Raw genomic sequence first — 15,643 nt, forward strand, 5'->3', positions numbered from 1 at the left:
CAAATTTCTTTGAGTGGTTGTTGGTTTTGTTTGTAATTATTAAAGTCTACTTGGTTTTGATTTATGAAGAAAGGATGACTGATTCTAACACATCCAAAAAGCAAGAGGACAATTAAAGAGTCACAAACGCGTGGGGTTGTCCATGGACGAGCTTCACCTTAATTAATTATTGTAATATGTAATTATAATGACATCCCTCTCACCTTAATTATATTTTAAGTGCGTGTAAAGCATAAACATGGCAGGGGGTACGATGTCACAAGGCCACTCTATCATTAGATACTAAGAGTGAAACTTGGAGCAGGGACCCTTCCTCTCTCCTCAGTTTGTACAGGGCCTCTGGACCATTCGGATTCGTATGGGCCCTAACCCCCCTACTGAAAAAAACAATTTTAGGCCCAATTTGTATAAGGTTGTACTATCGATTTGACACAAAGATAGTGTCGATACATATCTTTTGAGATAAGGTCCAAACACCGTAGTAAAGGGAAAGGTTCGTATAGAGCCCAGGCTCTAAACAATCAAATTAGAGCCTACATCAAAAATTTCACTAAAAGAGGTTGTTTTGATGGCCCCAATATCCTTAAATTCATCATCTAGATATCAAGATGCATGGACATGAGAAAAAAATGGATTTCAAGTTTTGAAAATAGTGTATTTTGTAACGCATTTTTGGACCGTCAATTTTCAAGATTTTCAAGTTTTCATAGATCTGCCACTCTGTACTATTTTTTGAGCTTTAAATTTTATAAATAAGGGGAACGGTTTCTATGCTTCCCCTACAGCATAGAGTTCTCTCCTCCCCCTACCAACCAGCCGTCCAATTTTGATTAAGAGAGCCATTCACCGTTTGATCTTAGATCCGACGTCTCAAAGTATTTTATTTTTAGTTTTTTTATAAAAATTTTATTAATATGAAATTTGGGAATGTCATGCAACTATAAAAAATATTAAAAATAATTTTTCAATAAAATATAATGACCAAAATACCCCTTGAATCTTTCAAGGGTATTTGGTCATTTTATTTTATTGATTTTTTTTTTTTTTGGCTAGTGCAAGTTTAATAGTGAAATGGATGTCCAAAATTTGGGGTCAAAATATTTTATAAAAAAATTAAAAATAAAATAGTGTGGAGACGTGATATTGTGATTGGGGCAATCTTAGCCCTCCATTCAGAACGGACGGTTGTAAAGGGGAGGATAGAACTTCGATGCTGTAGGAGAAGCATAGAAAGCTGGCCCTGTAAATAAATATGAAAATATATTTTTAGACTATCACAACTCAACATTATTCGAAGGTAAGCTCTAATTTGATTATTTAGAGCCAAGGATTTATACAAACCGTACCCATAAATAAAATAAATGATATAGATTACTATAACCTTATTTCTACAAATAAGGTTGCAACCTTATATTCGGTTATGGAGATAAGTACTCATTGTTAAATATGATGTGGATTATGTAGGTTGTATTGGTAAGGGAAGAGATAGTATTGGTCAATCACAAATATGGGAATGGTTATGCAAATAAGGAGGTGGTTGTGAGGAATTTAATATGGTAGATTGGTAGGAGATCTACCATTGAATTTTGAAATCATAGATGGTTGGATCCAAATATTCTAAAAGTCAATAGAGAGAGCTTTTTAAGAAATCTATCAATCCGGTAGTAAAGGTGGAAGATGTTTGTTGTTGGTCTTCGAATGGGGTCGCTTGGGATATTCGTCTTTGTTATAATAGGGTGTCGGATAGTATGATCACGCAGTTTTATTACCTTATGATTGAGCTATTAGCAATATATGTCTCCCAATATCACGATGACAAGGTTGTGTGGGATCTAACCAATGATGGGATTTTCACGATAAACTCAACGTATCTTTTGTTATTCCATGATAGAGTTGGATGGGAGCAGGCAAGCCTTAAAGCTTTATGGAATTGGTGTAGTCCTCATAAGGTCTAGATTTTCTTATGGATTTTGTCTCAAAATAACGAATTGACGAAGGATAATCTGAGACGAAAGGAAAAAATCATTGTCAATTGCTACACTTTACGTAAAGAGGACAAAGAGAATGGTGATCATTTATTTCTCCATTGTTGTTTTACTAGTTTGATTTGGAGGTGGGCACTTCGCTTAATTGGCTTCTTGATTCCTCTACCTGAACAACACATTCATATTATTGATTATCTCTCTATGCCCTCTTTGCCTAAGTTGGATGCGGTATTGCAGCAGATTTTTGGACCTTCAATCTTATGGGAGGTGTGGTTGGAGAGAACGACGATGTCTAGAGAAAGTTCATGTTCAAGAGAAGATCATTCATGATGTTTGGTTCTGGCTATTTAATTCCAAAGAAGTTTTTGATATTTCTAAGATTGATGTACTTCTTAACCTTCGGTTTTTGGTTCAATAGAAAGCATATAGACCAGTAGTGGCTATGTGAAGTTTAATTTTTAGGAGTTTCTTTGTGAATCCAGGGCCATCGGGGTGTTGTGGTGTAGTGAGAGACCATTCAGTAATTGAGATGTTTTTCTTCCATAGTCCATGTGGTACAGTGACTGCCAATAAAGCTAAGATGTTGGCTGTATTACAAAGAATAAAATTATTAAAAGAGCGTTGTCCGAAAATGGGCCGGTTGGTGGAAGGGGATTATTTAAATGTCATCAATTGGTACTTTGGGATTAGCAAGCCACTTTGGAGCTTAAAGAAGTATTGGTTACAGGTGATGGATTTATGTAAGAATTAGTTGGTTGCTTTCAATCATGTTTATAAAGATGCTAATGAGAGGGCTGATCTTCTTACAAAAGAAGGGGTTCAGATATATTGTATTTTCATTTCCACAATATAATCGTCATATTGGATTTTGATTAATAAAGTTATATGCACTTGTCAAAAAAAAAATGGTTGCAAAAAAAAAAACAAAAACAAAAACGTATATGATATTTTCTTATGTCCCCTTAAACCCCCACGCCATCAACCTTATTTTTTTATTTGTTTATTCTATTTATTTTGAAAACAAAAAATTGACTCACCAAGTTGGACCGATCCAGGTCCGATCGGGATCATCAATTCAATGATTTGACACGAATTATGGGCGAACAATCTGCCCCACTGATCCAGGTTTTAAAACACCGGTTTTAAACCATCTTGCTAATTGTTGTTCAACACAATGATGCGTTTTCAATCGAACTTTTAGATGCAGTGGACTGATTTAGACACATGTTTATATATTATAAATAGAGTAATGATCCTATGAGACCCTCTCACACTCATGTATATAGAACCCCAAAGGATCACCATTAAATATAACACAGATCTCTAAAAAATCAAGTCTCACACCCATGTGATAACTTTGCTAGAGATCTGTGTTAAATTTAATGGTGATCCTTTGGGGTCCTACAGACATGGGTGTGGGAGGGTCTCATAGGATCATTACTCTTTTAAACATTAATAAATTTTACTTTTTCATCTAGACCCAGACCCACGCCAACCTAGTGGGTCAATTTGGGTCCAACCAAGACCCAGTCACATAGGCTTGGGGGTTAGGGTTGACCTGGACCTGACTCAATCCATTAAAAAAGATTAAAATATCATATTTTTTTTAAAAAAAAACGTGTTAGCATGCTCCCTAAGGAGTATAAGTACAACTCCCTCGAGCAAAATAGGTTCTTGGGAGAAATTGTTTACTCAAAACTTTGGGATCTATCTAAGAGATGATTATTTTCAAATAACAAAATTTGGATTTTGAGTTCTTGAACATTAAGATCTTTCCCTCCATAAATTCAACAAAGGCACATAGAGGTTCCAAGTTTATTTGTTTCTTCTCTAAGGTTGGCTACTAGGTTCAAGAGATTATATCTCCAAAATTTAGACTCTAAAACATATTTCCAAGATGTGTTTTGTTCAAAATTTGGGATCTAAAATATATTTCTAGGATGTGTTTTTGTCCAAGGTTGTAGATGGGCTGTGTATTCGAGTAGGAAACCTTCTGGCGTTTAAACCCGGGTTTCAACTGCGCCTCTCTCTCTCTCCCTTGTGAAATATAATTAAACAAAAAATTCAATATGTTTTATGTACATGAATATTTATCGTTTCCAATGTTTATTTCTTTTTATGTATTTATTAGAATTTTATTTTTATATTAAAGAAAGGTAAATCTAGCGTACTGCATCTAATATTTGAACTATTTAATATATTTATCATTCTTTTATCTAATTTTAAAAAGTCAATCATTATTTTGATCAAATTTCATATAGCCCAATGACACATGAAAATGAGTTTTGAAATTTATCAAAATAAGCCTGGAGTAAAAACTAAATAGTTGAACTTTAAAATGCATTTTAAAACATTTTCCTTTAAAAATTAATATTCTTTGCGAAAGGAAAAAAAAAAAGTATTGTTTGTTAAAAAAAGAAGTCAAAATTCTATAACAAATTAATTTTTATTTGGAAATTGTAATAATTAATATTGACTTTTATATCGAAGAAGTGGATAAATTGGTTGTTAAGAAGGCGAACAACACATAACTAATCATAATAAGATTTTCAAATGGCCCATCTCCTACAAATGTGAAAAATAAAACTAAGTAGCAACTGCACAAAAAAAGCGGTTTCCATGCGGCCAGCCCAAATGTGGGCTTGGTAATAAATATATTAAATATAATTTGATTCTAATTTTTAAAGAATATATAATCTTTAATATGGAGATCATGAATATGAAAAATAAAATAAAAACAAAAAAATTGAAAACTAAAAAAAATAATAATTATATTAATAACACATTTGGACCATTAGTTACACTTGTTTTTATATAAAGATGGATGCTTTATATCGCTGACCGCATATTATAGAAATGTGGTCCAGTCCGAATGAAACAAATTTCCAAAAAAAAAAAAATCATACTTTCTTATACTTAAGCCAAAATATTATTGAACTTCAAAAAGTAATTTAGAAACAAAAAATTAATGGATATAGTAGTAGTACAGAAGTTTGGGAGGGTTTGCTTTTGTCGAAGTGCCCATGCTCAAGTGAAAACGGGGCTTTATCAAGTGAACAGTATGGGGTCCTCAAGTTTTCACTGTGATTTATAGGTTCCGAAAATAGAGGTTTACTTTTGCTGAAGTGCCCACGCTTAAGTAAAATGGGGCTTTATCAAGTGAACAGTATGGGGTCCTCAAGTTTTAACTGTGATTTATAGGTTCCGAAAATAGAGGTGTAGCGTTTTGACACCTTTTTGTGGATTGTTTCTTTAGAGAAAGCACTAAATGTAAATTCTTTAATGAGAGGGTGTGGTTTGCATAAGGTTTTAACCTTAAATAATCCAATTAAAGCGCATCTCTAACTTTTATTATAAATGTAATTTTGATATAAAATATTTTTAAGATGGCTTGAATATCTATTGTCATATTTAATTATAAAATTTTAAGTTCTAAAAATGTTTCAAATCAATTAGATCTACAAACATATAAAAAGCTTGAAAATGGACGGTCCAGAAAATGTATCATAAGATACATTATTTTGCACACTCGAAATCTTTTTTTCTTTTCATATTCATACATTTTGATGTTGAGATGGTCAATTAGAGAGTTTTCCAAAATCCAAACAACCTTTTATGATGGGTTTTTGAGGTTGCAACCTTATATAAACATTTTCTTTGATTTTAAAAAACATATGTTAGTTTGAGACATTTGCTTATTATGCAAAAATTTCACCTATGGGGTTATGAGTAGGATGGGTATCGGCCTCAAATTATTTGGATTATTTGAATATACCTTTGTTTTTTTAAAACCCATTTGAATATACCTTTGTTTTTTTTAAAACCCATTTGAGTAAGTGGTATGAAAAGTTTACAAGACTGCCATCTTATGGGAGAGACTGAGGGAAAGGGACGGGAGTTCTTAAAGTTTTGGTGGAGAGTCAGTGTATTATCGAGAACACAATTTTCTACACAAATATTTTTGGGTATTTAATATCAAGGATTTCTAGGTTTAAACAAAATTGATTTTTTGCGTAATTTGGAGGAGGTGATAAAAATGGGAAATCCTAAAGTACCTTTCCATGTATGGAAGCCACCACCACCTGGAGAACTTAGTTTCAATTTTGATGGTACTTGTGGGGTTTTTCAGCATCGAAACAACTTTTTCTACTGTACTGATTTTTAGGTGTGTCGTAATTTGAAAGTTTATGGCTTTAGCCTTCTATAAACTTTTTTTCTTGTATAAAAAAAAGCTAATTAAATAAAATAATTGATTGAAATACATATCCAAGTTCTAGGGACATTTTGATATATTTCAAAATTATTATTTTTTAAGTTTTTATAGGTGCAAGTATAGGCCCTCAAAAAGTGGGTCATGAGTGCAAAATATGAAATATTGGGGAAATTTTTCAGATTCCACAAAAACTAGGGGGGATATATGTAAAGACTTCCCAACCGGTTTTTAGAAATTAAGAATTTTAAAGTTTTTCCGTACATAAAGTTTTTATGCCATTTTACATTAAGATGTTATATTAAGATCTTGTTTAATTTTTGAACCCAAAATAAAGAAATTTTACATATCAATCATGATTCTTTACGAAATTACGTTTTGATTTGTACTTATGTGAATTTTATGTTAAGGTCGTATATTGTTTTTTTTTTTTTTTTTTCCAATTTTGTCTGCAATCTAATGTAGAAAACATCGGACTCTATTCTTTTTTTTTGTCTTTTTTATTTCTGGTGTGTGGTTTCTAGGGCAAACTGTTGCCCCAGATACTTGATTGATCCATTTCTAGGGTGAATTGATATATATATATATATATATATATATATATATATATATATATATATATATATATATATATATATATATATATATATATATATATATATAATATTATTGTTACATTGGAAGCATTTCTTAACCATGCTTTTGAAGCAGGTTTCTAACATCAGAACACCCAATTTTATTATTGGGTTAGTAAGTTGGCATGTTAATATGTTTGTTATTTGTTAACCTTGAAGACAATACTCATTTGGCCTTATTTAAAAGCATACGAACTCATGCCCGAAACAACAGGAAAATTTTGGCGACTATCGACCGCCCAATTTATATTTTCCAATAATGAGTATGACCGGATGTTAAAAATATCAAATAGATATACTTTAAAAAAACCTACGAAGTATGGAGTGGTTGGACGTTTTCGTAATCGGATCACGCTAGAAATGGGTCTGTTCGTTATTTCGAGCATCGGACAACTCCGAAATAACAAAAAATTAAAAAGAACAATCTAACATTTGCAATATTAGACCGTGGGTAAAAAATGGACTAAAAGAAAAAAAATATAAAAGTGTAAAATTCAACACAAAATATTTACAAAAATATAATAACATAATTCTACAAAGGAATTATGGTATGTAGGTAAATTCGTTTTTTTTTTCTTTTTTTGAATGTATGGTCCGTTGGTAAATTATCCGAGAATAAGGATAGGGATAAGGATCTTTTTAAAAAAGATGAAGTTTTTATAAGACTTAGGCTTCATGAAAACAAATAAAGTTTCACCTCAAATCCTTATCCGGAAACTTAAAAAATTGTGTAGATCTTGTAAATCTATGAACACTTATTTTAAGGCGAAATTGATGGTATAGATAATTTGTTACATTATATGCTATTTTTAGAGATTGAAATCCTAATTTTCTTTCACAACCATAATGTTTGAAGCTGAGATGTTTCCAATACTCGAATTGCAATTTTCAATGAGTTATAAGATGAGCTTTTGCCTATTCTGATAGGGTTGCAGCCCTATCAAACTATTTTCCTTATAAAAATAGCATATAAGCAAACCCCTTTGACAAAGATAGTATCTGTATACACTAACCCTTCTCTTTTCATGAAAGTATTTTTACGTGAAAAAACTCCCTCATATGATTAAGTGTGGGAGTTTTGTTTCATACCAATTTCTCCCAGTACATTTTTTCCCACTAAGTGAAAGCTAATTGATGTGAAAAATTCCCATACCCGACCACAGTAAGGAGTTTTTCATGTGGGGATACTTTCATAGAAGTATTTTCACATATATTACAACGTCTTTATATCTTGTCAATTTTAGAAAGTTCCGCATATGAGAGCCTGTCGATTTTGCTATATGGAAACCAAAAGAGTGCTTTATATTCGATTTTAGAAGATATCTGCTCTGACATTAGGGGGCATTGGGTAGGGTCAGGTCCGGGTCCAGCCAAACCTGGACCTAAAAACGAAAAAATATTATGGGACATGGACTTGGACCCAACTGGACCCAAAATCACAGGACCCTAACCCGGACTCGAAAATATAATGTGGGACTAGGGCTCGGACCTGGATCCGACTAGACCCAACTGGACCTGACCCAGAAATAAAAATATCTATATACTTAAATATTTCATAAATTCATTAAATATATACATGCATCATTTACATATTATAACTAAAAAATATAGAGCAATGATCTAATGCAACGGTTGTATAATAGTAAAATACAATCACACTTCTAGAAAACCATATTTGTGGTACTTGTATAACCCAAAAGTGTGTATGCACACTCTCTTCATCTCAATAATCAATCCAAAAAGAAAAAAGAGTTTGAGTTTGTTAAAATGCGAAAAGCTGTATATTCAGGTCTTAAGCCCCCATGGATCTTTATTATAGAAGCCATACAACTGAATTATTAAACTCCATAGATGTATTACAAAATGCATGTACTATATTATTAGAGATACCTTAGATGTGAGTATAATACCCTATTTATAGGGTTACATCTTTGTAGTACAGCCTGTGTACAAGTTGTTTACAACTTAATACTTAATTAAATGTGTACACAGTTGTGCAATTAAAGATATCACAATTGTGTAGTCAAAGATATCAAAAAAAATATTAGGTTGTGTATATTTCAACACTTCCCCTTAAACTCAATATGCGTTAAGAGAAAACAACTTAAGTTTGGACAAATGAAGGCAAGCCCCAAGAATAAGGCAGAATAGAAGAAGTTCGAGCAACGGCAAATCAGTAATCCTCAGAATCCGATGCCTCGAACTGAGAAAACTTGAGTAATAGTCCTCATGAACAGACAACCATAATAAAGTAGGCTCAAGCAATTTAATCTTCAAATCTTCGCTAAAGCTGAAGGTAAAAAAACTGGTAAAACAGCTGAGAAAACAAAATAGTATTTAGAAGAGCCAACAAAATTTGGTGAAAACCCAAAACCATTCATCATCTCGCAGATCATCATACATGATATCTTTGACTGCATAGTTGTGATATCTTTGATTGCACACCTATGTACACATTTAATTAAGTATTAAGTTGTAAACAGGTTGTACCACAAATATGTAACCCTATAAATATGGTATTAGACACACGTCTAAGGTATCTCTAATAATACAGTATATGCATTTTATGTAATATATTCATGGGGTTTAATAATTCAGTTGTGTGGCAGAGAGAGAGAGAAATAATTATACACAGAGAGAGGCAAATCATTGTAGAATGGTATAAAATTTTTACCTTGAAGAAGTGGAGGTTTCCACAAAATGAGCTCTTGCTGGCAGTAGAGAGAGAAGCCAGTGGCATCCTGCTGCAAGAGCATTTGAAACCCACAAAACAACCCTTGACGATTTTATTTCTCTACAAGGGAAAGAACTATAGCATCATTGAAGAAGGTGAAGAGAAAGTTTCATGATATGATTGTAGAGTAAATTTTTGCGAGTAGAGACAGAGGGTGAGCAAATTTCAAGAATCATGATTCGAAAGAGACAAAAAAGGAAGGAGATGCAAATCATCTAGACGAGACTGGGCGAAATCTTTTGTTTTTGCTTTTGTTTTTGTTTTTTTTTTTTTAACCAAGATACATTAGGAGAGAGATAAAAACACATACATGATATCCGAGGAAAACAAATCCTATCAATGTAGCATTTGGCATAAAAGGCATGGGATCCGGGTGGCTAAAAATCTTGGCCAAAGGCAATGGGACAAATGACGGAGGAGCTTTTATTCTCACATATCAAAATCAGAGTGGCTGAGACAGATGGCGGAAGCTTGCAGATTCACAGATTGGACCTACTCTGATACATATTAATACTCGAAAAGCTATATATTCGGGCCTTAGGCTCCATGGATCTATGTTATAGAAGTCACACAACTAAATTACAAAACCCATGGATGTATTACAGAATGCATACACTGTATTATTAAAAATACCTTAGATGTATATATAATACCCTATTAATAAGATTACATCTTTGTGGTACAGCTTGTATACGTGCTGTTTACAACTTTAATTAAACGTGTACACAATTATGCAGTCAAAGATATCATTAAAGATTTGTGAAGTCAAAGATATCATTAACTATATCAGGTTGTGTATATTTCAACAGATTTGAATCTAGATATGGTCAAAATGAGTTCCCTCCAATAACGAATCTAGACCATTCATTTGGTGAATTTCAAGATCTTAGCCTTTACAAACTCAAAAATATTTATTCATTTAATGATAATAAAGCCATCTAAAAAAAATTGAAAAAGAAAAAACCCTTCTAAGGCCTAGATCTAAGCATCTTATCAAATGGACGGCCTATCATTAGGCTAAAAAATACTTCTTAAATTGTGTTTTTAAATTTTTCTTTTTTATGATTGTTCATTAGAATGAAAATAGTATATATTTCAAAATTTGGATCAAACAAATGGCCTCAACATGATTTTTGAAGATTGTTGCATCATATTACTATACAACTGTTGTATGAACTCACTACCCCAAAATATATCGTTATATTATTTAAATATCATTTTAGTATTATATATTAATTATTATTTAAATATCAACACAATTCTAGTTAGGTCCAAGTCGGCGCTACATGAACCCAGACCCGAACTCGAATAGTATTTAGGTACAAGATTTGAACCCGAACCCAGACCCAACCCGTCAAGTCTAAGTTTTGGACTTATACCCAAACCGGGTTGGGTCACCCGTTAGGTCTACCTGTCGGGTAAGCGTCCATTGCCACCTCTATTCAACATGCCATGTTTTTAGAGGTAAACAATGCACTACACCGCATGCAATATCCACCGTTCGTTCACAACTACAAAGGCAATGAATTACACTTCTTTCGAGGGAAAACGGGGGACTTAGCTAATAATTCATCATCGTATTCATCCTTTTTTTGAAAGACATGGTTTCTATAAGGCTAGCCCGCATATTGTAGAAATGCGGGCTTGGCAATAAATATATTTTTTAAATATAATTTGGTCTTAATTTTTAGAGAATTTATAATCTTTAACATGTAGATCATGAATATGAAAAAACATAAAATTGAAAACTAAAAATAATAATTATACTAAAAAGACATTTGTACCGTTAGTTACAACTGTTTTTAGATGGACCACCTATTTGCATCCATCTTTAATATGGATGCTTTATACCTCCAAACCACATAGTGTAGAAATGGGGTCTAGCCCACATAAAACAATTTCCCTTTCTTGAATGGGCTGGGCCTTAGTGGTAGTATAGTCGAGTCCGATATGAAGTTTTAAAAACCCTTTCTTTAAAAAATAAAACAAAAAAAATAGGAGGAACCACTTAAATTACATGTTGCAAATTTATTTTTATTTTTTTGTAGACAGTTGAACTATCATAAAATTCTTACTATAAGCTTTTGCATGCATAGTCCTGAGTGTATGTACTTTCAATATTTATTTTATAGTGTTTGGTGCATTTGGGCTCAAATGTGTTATAGAATGCAAGGTCTCTATAATGGACAATTTAGATCACACCTCAAATCCCCTTAGACAACTCAAAAACCACCTCTTTCAATTTTTTGATGCAATCTTCACTATCCAATTCCATATGACAATAAAAATGAATTTCTTATTATGATTTTTCGATGCAATCTCCACCATCAAATTACATTCGACAGTGAAAATTAATCTTCTGACATGATTTTCTGATGCATCGTTCAATTACATTAGAGAGTGAAAGAATAATGAGACGGCCATTTTTCTAAGCTGTATATTAGAGTCAAAGACCCAAGATTTTGTGGACCTGAGATCAAAAACAGCCCACCGCAGTTAAAGGTAACGATTAAGCCAGGATCAGAATGTGTGAGATGGCTAGGGACATAAATAGGCTTTGTGAAGAACCTCCCTCCTTAAAATAGAGGAAGATAAATAAAGAAAAGTTAATATAGAAGATAAATGAACAAGTAAATGGATGGTCATTATTTTACCCTTTCAGCAGTAACGAAACAGCTAAAAAAGGCAAAAGCTCAGGGGAAAAAGCTACTAGGAAAATGAAAAAACAAGAAATGGAAAAATTATGTTCAAATAATAGAAATAAAAAGAGAAGATATAAATCATGATCAAATGGTTACATATATTTTGTTGGGCAACTGAAATATGGTTGATAAGTAAAACTAATCGAACAAAGATAAATTAAGGAAGATCCGATCAAAAACAAGATGAGCCTTTATAGGAGGAGGCTATGGCCTCCACTAGAAGAGACATTGTTGGCCATAGGATGAAAGAGGATGGGGAGGGGGAGAGAGGAGAAAGAGAAGAGGATAGAGATGGAGGAGGAGAGGAGAGAGATGGAGGAGGAGAGGAGGGAGAAAGTGAGAATGTAAGGCCTCGACAGGTAATGCTGGTTGCGGACCCCACGAGGGAATCGGCTGGTGCCCTCGATTGGACCATGTCTCATGCCCTCCTCAAGCATGACCGACTCCTCCTCCTCCATGTCGTGCCCCCGAGCCCCTCGTGGCTCCAGGCCTTCACTTCGACATTTGTGAGAAATGCACCACCCGCCGCCCCGGAGTTCTTGGTGGCGATGAGGGCAGCATGCGAAGCCAAGCACACGAAGAATTTGGTCGAGGCTGAGGTGGTGGAGATGCGAGGCAAGGACAAGGCCGCGACCGTGCTGGCGGAGACCAACGAGAGGTCAATCGACCTCCTTGTCGTGGGGCAGAAACGTAATTTCTCACAGAGCTTGCTTGGGTGGGTGTCTCTCTCCTGTCTGCCCCTTAATAGGGATGGACAAGTTTCTTTCATTTCTCTTTTTTCTTTTTCCATAACCTTGCACATTCCACTCTTGCAAGTCATGGCATACTTTCTCCATTGTTGAGTTTAAGACTGGCAATGGGCTGGGCGGCTTAGGCATACTTTCTCCATTGCTGAGTTTAAGACTGGCAATGGGCTGGGCGGCCTAGGCTCGTGCTAGGGCAACTTCAGCCCAATCGAGGCCAGGCAGGGCTACACTGGCCCTATATGGAACCGTGCCCCCCAGTTGTGAGCCCAAATTAAGCTTTATCCATGGCTGTTATAATAGGAAAAGTACAGAATGTGACCGTTTACATCTAGTAGAAGGTAATCACTCTTAATCTTGACATTAAATTTATTCTACTGACCAAGCTCAAACTTCTAAAGAAATTTTTTCCAACATTATGATAAACCCAAACTATCAAATTTCACATGGGATGGTTGTAAGTAATTGTAACCACCTTTTATGGTCTATTTTATACAATCCCCTCATAATATGCTTTCCCTCATAATATGCTTTGTATATTTATTCGTAGATCTTCCTTTCTGGATTAGCCTTTTGACATTGTTTCCTTTTGACAAAGTTGTATATTTTGACAAAGTTACGTATGAATGAAACTTGCGAGCCTTACTAGTCTTCTTTCCCTTCTCAATTTGTGCGTGTCATCCTTGCGCAGGGGCCATACTAATCTTATCTGTATCATTCCAATTTTATCGTGATTTATGCCGTTGTTTGATGTTGTTTTTTGTTGTGGTTGTAGATGTCGGTTAAGTAATGGCCTCCCCAACAGGGGAATGGATACAGCTGAGTACTGCATTGAGAATAGCAAATGCCTCTGTGTTGGGGTCCAAAAGAAGGGCCAAAATGCAGGCTATCTCCTCAGCACCAAGAACCACAAGAACTTTTGGCTTCTTGCCTAGCTAAAACCTCTCTCTCTCTCTCTCTCTCTTTTTAAATCCTCAAGAACTTTTGGCTTTCATGTAGCACTTGATCTCTCTCCGTCACTCAAGAATATTCTTGTAAGCCATGTTTGTACTTCGTATCAATGCTAGACACGGTCACTCTATGGGAACATAGATTAACATTGAGTGCCATCTGAAGATTCTTAGGATAGAAGAAATTTTTTTTCCATTTTCAAATTGAAAACACTAATCTCAGTGGATAAAGGCGTACATGCCCTTCCTTATTTCAAGTTTCAAGCATAGGACAATATTTTTTAATGAAAAACAACTCTATTATTGTTAAATCTTGCTGAAAATGGAACAATGCGCTGCGGCACCCACCACCCTGACGACTTCTACCAAATAACTCGTTATCTTAATGAAAACAATATGTTCTGAATTTGAACTCAGAACAACCACAATACTTGGGTAATTTAAGTCAAGTAAAAGAAACAAAATATCATCTACTAATAGTTCTAGATTCTAGAACTGGTGCCATTTAGGGATCTTTTGATAAAATAATTGTGGATTTGCCTAATAGCTACTTTTTTTGTATTAGCTGATTTAACCATCTAGCTTATTTGTGAGAAAATATCATTAAAATGGTCAATGAAATTGGAAGAATAGCATACAAATTACCATAAAAATGGTTATTTTTCAAAAAAATTGACATTTATAGTGAATGTTGCCACTTACGAGCTTAAAAAATTTTGAGCTCAAGGCGAAACACCATGATATGCACAAAGGACTCCTACTTATACATCTCTCGCACCTTTTTTACGAGTGTTTAGTCCCACCTTCCCCCCCCTTCTCTCTCTCTCTCTCTCCGATTCATTTACGAAACACCGCCCGTATTTGAATTCTACCTATAAAATGTACAAAAAAGTAAGCAAATTTTTTATCATGTTAAGTAGAACAAGTTCAGATTAGATTACCACTTAAATTTTTTTTTTAAGAAATAAAATAAAGTCGCAACCTAAATAGAAGCTATGAGAGAGGAAGAGTGGTCCAATATATTTGTCTGACAGAGTAAGAAACAGAGAGATATCCAATGTGTTTGTGTGATAGAGAGATGTACAATGGTTTATGCTTGTGTACAAGAGAGAGATAGAGGTCCAATACATCGATATATGTGTATACAAGTAAAAGAAAGAAATGCCTAACGTGTTTTCTGTGAGAATGTGCAAGAGAAAGAGAGGGCCAACGTGTGTGAGAAAAAATTCAGACGCAAAACCAACAAATAGCATCACAAAACTAGTATCAAAAACCATCTTCTCCCAGTTTCTTCACTAAATATCACAAAATACATATCAAAATTTCTGTAAAAGTAACATACCAAATTTAGTATCAAAATTAATATCACTAGACACTCAGACATTTTGAAAAATATTTTTTACAGAAAAGTATCAATAGACACTCAGATAAGAAATAACATCTCAAATTCAAGTTATTGCATTGAAATTCCACAATGCAATAACCCTATCCTTTTTTTTTTGGAAACTCAAAAAATAATATTTGTAATAACATTTAATATTTCTTTCCAATTTTTTAAAAGGCCAGTTCCAGCCGATTCTCAGCTCGGGATTGCTGATCCGCCATTCTGACAGTTTTTCAAATGGATGATTCGGTCACGTATCTAGTTTAAAACCTTGATAAAAACTATCACCTTAAAGCATAC

At 33.9% G+C, this 15,643-nt stretch overlaps 1 protein-coding gene and 1 non-coding gene across 2 annotated transcripts; one reads left to right on the forward strand and one right to left on the reverse strand.

The window, feature by feature from the left end:
* Positions 1-12,217: 12,217 nt before the first annotated feature.
* On the forward strand, positions 12,218-14,118 carry LOC18444114 (Adenine nucleotide alpha hydrolases-like superfamily protein). The gene is made up of 2 exons (XM_006854292.4): positions 12,218-12,981; positions 13,785-14,118. Exons 1-2 carry the CDS (start codon positions 12,473-12,475, stop codon positions 13,942-13,944), a joined length of 669 nt encoding a protein of 222 aa, XP_006854354.2. The 5' UTR covers positions 12,218-12,472; the 3' UTR covers positions 13,945-14,118.
* Positions 13,655-13,760, reverse strand: LOC148781233 (U6 spliceosomal RNA). Its single transcript, XR_016060047.1, has one exon. It is a non-coding gene; the product is annotated as a U6 spliceosomal RNA (small nuclear RNA).
* Positions 14,119-15,643: the final 1,525 nt, after the last annotated feature.

This window comes from Amborella trichopoda, chromosome 7, assembly GCF_054954075.1.
Source record: "Amborella trichopoda isolate Santa Cruz 75 chromosome 7, AtrichopodaSantaCruz75HAP2 v2.0, whole genome shotgun sequence".
Lineage (NCBI taxonomy): Eukaryota > Viridiplantae > Streptophyta > Magnoliopsida > Amborellales > Amborellaceae > Amborella > Amborella trichopoda.

Bases quoted from the DNA above. Each gene is read 5' to 3' on its own strand.
- LOC18444114 (XM_006854292.4), top strand. From the start codon at position 12,473: ATGGCCTCCACTAGAAGAGACATTGTTGGCCATAGGATGAAAGAGGAT. The intron at 12,982-13,784 runs GTGGGTGTCTCT...TTGTGGTTGTAG, and splicing joins TTCTCACAGAGCTTGCTTGG to ATGTCGGTTAAGTAATGGCC.